Source organism: Anarhichas minor, unplaced genomic scaffold, assembly GCF_050575085.1.
Source record: "Anarhichas minor isolate MPS153535 unplaced genomic scaffold, ASM5057508v1 ptg000031l, whole genome shotgun sequence".
Lineage (NCBI taxonomy): Eukaryota > Metazoa > Chordata > Actinopteri > Perciformes > Anarhichadidae > Anarhichas > Anarhichas minor.
In genome coordinates this window covers 5,224,641-5,232,500 of record NW_027466477.1, presented here as the reverse complement: position 1 = coordinate 5,232,500, position 7,860 = coordinate 5,224,641, and the positions used below count along the sequence as shown (strand labels likewise).

The 7,860-nt window shown below is 48.7% G+C and overlaps 2 protein-coding genes across 3 annotated transcripts in view; one reads left to right on the top strand and one right to left on the bottom strand.

The window, feature by feature from the left end:
* The window catches only part of abca1b (ATP-binding cassette, sub-family A (ABC1), member 1B), a 51,535-nt gene extending 51,226 nt beyond the window's left edge, over positions 1-309 (top strand). Inside the window, exon 48 of the mRNA XM_076105145.1 lies at positions 1-309. This exon is cut by the window's left edge and continues 400 nt beyond it. The gene's annotated coding sequence lies outside the window, so the exon portion shown is untranslated.
* The window catches only part of nipsnap3a (nipsnap homolog 3A (C. elegans)), a 10,141-nt gene extending 2,504 nt beyond the window's left edge, over positions 1-7,637 (bottom strand). Inside the window, exons 1-6 of one of the 2 annotated variants that reach the window (XM_076105143.1) lie at positions 7,511-7,637; positions 5,095-5,302; positions 4,657-4,818; positions 4,424-4,573; positions 2,370-2,456; positions 434-824 (exon numbers count right to left, since the gene is read on the bottom strand). In XM_076105143.1, the coding sequence (XP_075961258.1) occupies positions 748-824; positions 2,370-2,456; positions 4,424-4,573; positions 4,657-4,818; positions 5,095-5,302; positions 7,511-7,576 (750 nt within the window). In that variant the 5' untranslated portion in view covers positions 7,577-7,637 and the 3' untranslated portion in view covers positions 434-747. Of the gene's footprint in view, positions 1-433; positions 825-2,369; positions 2,457-4,423; positions 4,574-4,656; positions 4,819-5,094; positions 5,303-7,510 lie in introns of those variants that run through there. The other variant, XM_076105144.1, reaches the window with a different exon arrangement.
* Positions 7,638-7,860: the final 223 nt, after the last annotated feature.

Genomic DNA, 7,860 nt, shown 5'->3' with positions numbered 1-7,860 from the left:
ATCGTGTCAGTTTTATTTATATGTGTAGCTGAAATGGAGTGTGATTCCTCGTCTTATTTTGGCGGGGCGTGTCTGTTTCCTGTAGTGTTTTAACAGCCAATCAAAGCGCTCGATGCAAAGCGCTGCACGACGACAGACTGATTTTCTAGTTTTTTAAAGAAAAGATGTGATTTGTTAGTGTTTGTGTGAAGTAAATACCTCCGAGTATTGAACAGTCGAACAGCTGATCGATCTGAAGGAGCTCTGCCTCCTCAGCACTTTACACGTTTATTTAACCCTGAACGACACAATAAAGAGACAAATCCAGCCCCTCTGCTTTTACTCTTTAATCTTTTAAATTTATTATTCAGATTTAAGATTAGCCCCGCCCACCTCAACATCCCAGCCACAGGATTGGGTGCTGCTGCTGTCCCAACACCGAGACGACATCGGATTTATTAATGCTTTTATTTTTCATCATTATTACATATTTATTTAACTCACTTCCTGCTGTAACTACGGACCCCACTGCTCTTCTTGGTAAGCCCCGCCCCCTGTGTGGCCGGTGGAGGCAGACGATTGGTTAAGGTGATGCATTGAGCTCCGGTCGTTGGGGTCAGAATAGCTCATTGACCAATCACAGCGCAGCTTACCGAGAAAAGCAGTGGGATTCATCATAACACTACGGAGGCCCACATAGGACAAAGTAAGTTTTAACAGTGTTTGTCTCTGTGGCCGTGGAGACACAGGAAGTGGAGACTCAGGAAGTTACTTCAGCGGAGAGAAGGAACAAGGGAACATGAGTTTGTTCTCCTGAGAGTCCAGATGGACGACACAGTTTCTGACTGAAAGAGAGAGACAGGTGAATGAAGGTATGACATCATCCTGTATGCATACCTGCAAACTCATAAGAGGTGAAAAAGGTGACAGGCCCGAAACCCTCATTACTTCAGGGTTCTTGGGACTGTTGGGACTGTTGGTACACTGGCTGTGGTCATTACAGTGAACAGTGTGAACAGTGTGATGAGAGGACACGTGAGCCCTTGTTGCTGTAGTTCATCTCCTTGGAGCAGAGGCTGCATTCAGCATACCCTGCTTTATCACTGTATTTAAAACACTGACAGCAGGAAGCTGTACTCACGTCTGTTTAGACCTCCACCTTTATCCAGGCCCAGCTCCACCTTTATCCAGGCCCAGCTCCACTCACATCTCAGCCCTGCGTCAGGCTGCGCTACACAACCAGCCTCCTCTTCCTGAAGCTCTCTGACCTCATCATCTCATCAGTATCTGGGCCTCATGTTTCGTGGTCATGAAAGTTATCCAGACCACGAAATCATCCTCATTCTACTTTGAGTTAAAAAAAAACAGCCTGCAACCAGATGCGCCGGTTTTCCGGTTTAACGTTAACGAGTGACCGCGTGAACTGAACCGGAACACGGGGGGGGGGGGGGGGGGGGGCTGCATGTTTCATCACTGTTGGGAAAAAATCTAAATAACTAATTGTTGTGCATTATAATTAATGAATGTTCTACATTTAACAGAAGCTCGTGTCCTCTGTAATGTTTAAGTGTCCTTGTGTGAACTGTCTGGGACACCAGGTGTCTTCGGCAGATGTTTAGTCTATTAGGAAGCAGTTGATTGACGAAAGAACACTTCAGCTGTTTGTCCTGAATAAGAATGATAATAAACTTGTAGAAAGCGTCAATACTTACGCAGGGCTGATTTGCGACCATGACTTACGAGAAAGTGACCTTTGTACTAGAACGAACTGTTGAAGTGTCCAGATACGTAGACGCCTGTGTGTGTGTGTGTGTGTGCGTTACCCTGTGCCAGCCCACTGCATGTTGTTTACTGAGTATAAATACCAGAGACTCGGAGACAGATCTTCGAGCGGTCTTGATGTACATTCTGTATGTGAATCAACTCTGTCTCCTTCTTTACAAAGAATAAATGTCCTGTGATTAATGATTTTTACATCGGCTCGAGTGAATTTTTCTAACAATCACGTTACGTTTTTTCCTCCTAAATCGTGATAATGACGAACGTTAGCAGTCGACAAAGTGTCCCATGCAGTGGACGTTAACTTAACCCAGCAAGTCTGAACGGTAACGGAACTTAAACTGTAACGGAGGGAACTGAAGACGCTGTAGACATCCTAACGCTGATTGGCCAAGACTCGACACGTCAAAGATATTCTGTTGTGAAGATCACGACATCACCTTTTCTCCTCGTCTCACTCCAATCTGAGAAACACTGGCTGGCCAGTTGACCCTCTACGGATCTACACGATTCACGTGGATGACATATTTTGATTCAAAACAGCGAATTTCGCTGAAAAGTTTGCAGGTATGTGTATGATGTCACATGATCTCCTGTGGGCGGAGTCTCACCTGCAGCGACCACTCGGGCGTCAGTGTGAGCTTTGTGTCGAACTTCAGCTCGCTGGTCAGCGTTCTCGAACCACCAGAGGGCATGAACTGAGAGACACACACACACAGAGACACACGCATACACACACACACACACAGAGAGACAGAGAGAGATTAAAGCAGATGTTTATACAAATTCAAGAGTCAACAAGACGAGACTTGAACACTTGAGGAGCAAAGAAAAGCTGAAGCTGTAGTTTTATAACGTTTTTAGTGATTGTGTATCTGTTCAGTGAATGTATTACACTGTTTACTACATTTCTTACAGTGTACCTCTGTTCAATACCTCTGTCCCCTAACGAGGTCCTCAACCTTGTTACATCTAACCGCCCCACCACATGCTTCCTTGACCCGATCCCCTCCCCTCTTCAGTCTATTGCGACTGAACTCCCTCCTTTCCTCACCCACCTCATCAACATCTCAGGATGCTTTCACACGGCTTTCAAGACTGCCAGAGTCACCCCCCCCTTCTGAAGAAACCATCACTTGACCCCTCTGATGTCAAGAACTTCAGACCGGTTTCTCTTCTACCCTTTCTATCCAAAATACTTGAACGTGCTGTCTTTAACCAACTGTCTTCCTATCTCCATCAGAACAGCCTCTTGGACCCCCACCAGTCCGGGTTCAAAGTGGGTCACTCGACTGAGACAGCCCTCCTTGCGGTGACGGAGTCGCTTCACGCCGCGAGAGCCAACTCTCTCTCCTCTGTCCTGATTCTCTTGGACCTGTCTGCAGCGTTTGACACTGTGAACCACCAGATCCTCCTCTCCACCCTCGAGGGGATAGGCGTCTCAGGCTCTGCACTCTCCCTGTTTGCATCTTACCTGACAGGTCGATCCTACCAGGTGACATGGAGGGGGGCCGTGTCGGAACCACACATGCTGACTACGGGGGTTCCACAAGGTTCAGTCCTGGGCCCCCTTCTCTTCTCGCTCTACACAACATCTCTGGGTTCTGTTATTCACTCGCATGACTTCTCTTGCCATTGTTATGCCGATGACACCCAGCTGGTCTTGTCATTTCCCCCCGGTGACACTCAAGTGGAGCCACGCATCGCTGCGTGCTGGCTGACATCTTGACGTAGATGGCGCACACCATCCGGAAGCTCAACCTGGACAAAACCGAGCTACTGTTCCTTTCCGGGGAAGGGTTGCCCGCACCGAGACCTGTCCATCACCATTGATGATACCGTGGTGACGCCAACTCGGACTGCGAGGAACCTGGGTGTGACCCTGGATGACCAATTGTCGTTCTCAGCAAACATTGCATCGGTTACACGCTCCTGCAGATTCCTGCTCTACAACATCAGGAGGATTCACCCCTTCCTCACTGACGAGACAGCGCAGGTGCTCATCCAGGCTCTTGTCATCTCCCGCCTGGACTACTGCAACTCACTACATGCCGGAGCCCCGGCATCGGCCATCAGACCTCTGGAGCTTGTCCAGAAAGCTGCAGCTCGCCTGGTGTTCAATCGCCCCAAGTTCTCCCACACAACTTCAAGAGCTCACATCCAGTTTAATACTCTGGTGCTAGCCTACAGGGCAGTGAAAGGAACAGCTCCTTCCTATCTCCAGGCCATGGTCAAGCCCTACACCCCCGCCCGACCACTTCGCTCTGCTGCCTCGGGGCGATCGGTTGCCCCGTCACTCAGCGGTCCCTGCGGCCGATCGACCCGGTCACGGATGTTTTCTGTCCTGGCCCCACAGTGGTGGAATGAACTCCCCACTGACGTCAGGACAGCGGAGTCGCTGCCCATCTTTCATCAGGCTGAAGACTCACCTCTTCAAGAAGTACTACCCTGAGCCTTCCACTCACCACTTACTGTATTCATACTAGTTTGTTTCTGTACTTCTGCTCTGGTTTATGCTCTTAGATGCTTGTTTAAAGGAGATGCACTTATGACTTCTGGTGACTAGTAGTTCTCTTGAATATGTTGAATACACTTATTGTAAGTCGATTTAGATAAAAGCGTCTGCTATATGACTGTAATGTAATGTATATCTTTTACAGTGTACCTCTGTTCAGCATTCCACACTCGCTGTTAAACGCTCCCACCAGCTTGCCGTACCCAGGTGCATCATGGGAAGTGACGGCAGCCTGGAAGGCGTTTCCCCAAACCGCCGGACCACCGGGACGCATCTGGAAGGAAACCAGCTCGTACACACCTGAAACACACCTGGTGTCATGACGAGGAAGTGATGTCATTACAGCTCTCATTAGGGCGTCACAGTGAGGGGGCGGGGCTTACCGCCCTCCTGGGGGGGGTCCTGCAGGTGACTCCAGGGAACCAGGTAGTTCACCTCGTTCTCCTGAGACATCAACATCGGTATCGCCTTAGAGACGTACTCAGAGATCCAGGAGGGGTCCTGAGAGAGAGCTGCCCGAACACCTGCCCGCTGAGAATAACTGTCTGAGGAGGAGGAGGGATGAGGAGGAAGAGGTAGAAGAGGAAGAAGAGAGAGAAAGAGGAGGAGGAAGAAGAATGAGAAAGAGGAGGAGGTAGTGGAGGAGGAGGAAGGGGGAAGAGGAGAAGGAAGAAGGGGGAAGAGGAGGAAGAGGAGGCAGAAGAAGAGGAGGAGGAGGAAGAGGAGGCAGAAGAAGAGGAGGAGGAGGAGGTTAGGTACACTTTTAAAACCTTGTGATGAAGAACAACCTGTAAACAGAAGAAGAAGAAGAGGGTTCTCACCATACTTCCATATATGGAAGACCTTGTTCAGGCCACCGTACTCAATGCTCCAGTAGCCAATCAGCTCAGAGTGGGCGGTGCGCAGGTGGATCTTCTCATTGGTCAGTTTGAGGAAGGCAGCGTTCTGGTCTGGACGGATGCTGTAGGTGCGGAACTCATAGAAGGTTCTGTGTTTCTGTTGGGGACCAGTGGACAGACGCACACGAGGCTGCAGAGAGGAAAGAAGAGATCAGAGGTCTCGCATCATCATTCTGGACTACAGACCGGACCTGGAACACTGAGACCTTGACCAGACAGAAACTGGTGCCACCAAACACCTCAGTAGTGGACACCATTCTGTACAACTTCCCTCTCACTGCTGGACACGGAACAATAGAAAGTGAATACTGGAAATTGAACAGTAGATAGTGACCACTGGATAGTGAACACTGGATAGTGAACACTGGATAGTGAACACTAGTAACCTGAACACTAGTAGTAACATCTCGAAGTGGATGACGACACACCACTTCAAACTCAACCTGGACAAAACCGAGCTACTGTTCCTCCCGGGGAAGGGTTGCCTGCACCAAGACCTGTCCATCACCATTGACGATACCGTGGTGACGCCAACTCGGACTGCGAGGAACCTGGGTGTGACCCTGGATGACCAACTGTCGTTCTCAGCAAACATTGCATCGGTTACACGCTCCTGCAGATTCCTGCTCTACAACATCAGGAGGATTCACCCCTTCCTCACTGACGAGACGGCGCAGGTGCTCATCCAGGCTCTTGTCATCTCCTGCCTGGACTACTGCAACTCACTACTTGCCGGAGCCCCGGCGTTGGCCATCAGACCTCTGGAGCTGGTCCAGAAAGCTGCAGCTCGCCTGGTGTTCAATCGCCCCAAGTTCTCCCACACAACTTCCCTTCTCCGTTCTCTACACTGGCTCCCTGTAAGAGCTCACATCCAGTTTAATACTCTGGTGCTAGCCTACAGGGCAGTGAAAGGAACAGCTCCTTCCTATCTTCAGGCCATGGTCAAGCCCTACCCCCCGCCCGACCACTTCGCTCTGCTGCCTCGGGGCGATCGGTTGCCCCGTCGCTCAGAGGTCCCTGCGGCCGATCGACCCGGTCGCGGCTGTTTTCTGTCCTGGCCCCACAGTGGTGGAATGAACTCCCCACTGACGTCAGGACAGCAGAGTCACTGCCCATCTTTCATCAGGCTGAAGACTCACCTCTTCAAGAAGTACTACCCTGAGCCTTCCACGTAGCACTTACTTAGCATATATTGTATTCATACTAGCTTATTGCACTTATTGTTTTCTTATTAGTTTGTGGCACTTATTGCATTCGTTTGTTTCTGCACTGTACGTTGGCGCTGGTTTATGCTCTTAGATGCTTGTTTGAAGAAAGGAGATGCACTTATGACTTCTGGTGACTAGTTGTTCTCTCGAAAACCGAAGTTGAATACACTTATTGTAAGTCGCTTTGGATAAAAGCGTGTGCTAAATGACTGTAATGTAATGTAACCTGACAGTGGTCACTCACACTGTTACTCAAAGTGAACACTGACACCTTAGTGTCCACTTTGAGTGTCCAGTGTTCAGCCCCAGTGACAAAACACTTAATCATCATCCCTGTTTCTATAGAAAGATAAATTAACCCTAACTCAAGAGCTGAATAAAGGTTTTAATGTTTACTTCACAGTTTGATTCATGCCACCACCTGCTGGTCAACATACATTACTGCAGGTGATCAATACGTGATGTGAACCATGAACCTTCAGAGACTCACTGACGTCACCTGGTAAATGTTTGAGAGACTCTCTAAACTTGAGTCTAAAGGTTTGAATGGTGTGAATAGGAATGAGTCAGCACTGTGCTGCAACATATATATAATCTCTGCTTTAATGTGTTGTTATGTTCCATCTTTAATCCTGAATGTGTCCAGACTGAACTGGCATGTTTAATCCTGTGTTTACTTTATGTCTCCATTCTTCCTCTGGTAACACCATGTTTAACGTCACATTGCTATGAATTGTGGGTAATTCCCTAATGCAAAGTCTGCAGAAATACGAATTTATGGAAAGATAAAAGACTCAAAATGTCTGAGAGACTCAACAGAACTAAACTCAGAGTCCACGAGAGAGGAGGGTGTGTGTGTGTGTGTGCGTGAGTGTGTGCGAGTGTGTGTGAGAGGGTGTGTATGTGTGCGTCTCTGCTCTTCATACTAAGCTCGAACACGTTTTAACTGAATAAAGAACTAAAATGAACTTCCTGTTGAAGGTGATCCGGTTCATGTTAGACCTGGTCCTCTGAGTCCAGTACAAAGATTACAGACCACCAACTAACTGCAGAGTGTCAGGAGGATCTGATTCTGGTCTGGTCTGGTCTGGTCTGGTCCCGGTCTGGTTCTGTTCTGGTTCTGGACTCACCTGAGCAGCAGCAGCAGGTGCGAGGAGGACCACAGCGGACCTCAGAGACCTCCTGATCTTCAACATGTTGAAAGTAAGACACAGAGCGCGAGCTCACAGGAAGTTTATGTGAGTGACAGAGATCCTCTGTGGTCGCGAGGTCTCACTCCTCACGGGGAATGTGTGACGTAACCGTGACGACTGACCACGCCCCCTCCTTTATTTATTTTAGACCTTCTGTATATATATATTCATAGTATAGTACCTCGTAAAAAAGTCATAGTATAGACGGCTGCCTCGGTGTGTTGGTGCTCATTGTTTTGTGTTGTTTTTGTCGTTAACTCAGTTTTCTGCTGTGATACTCGGAGCTC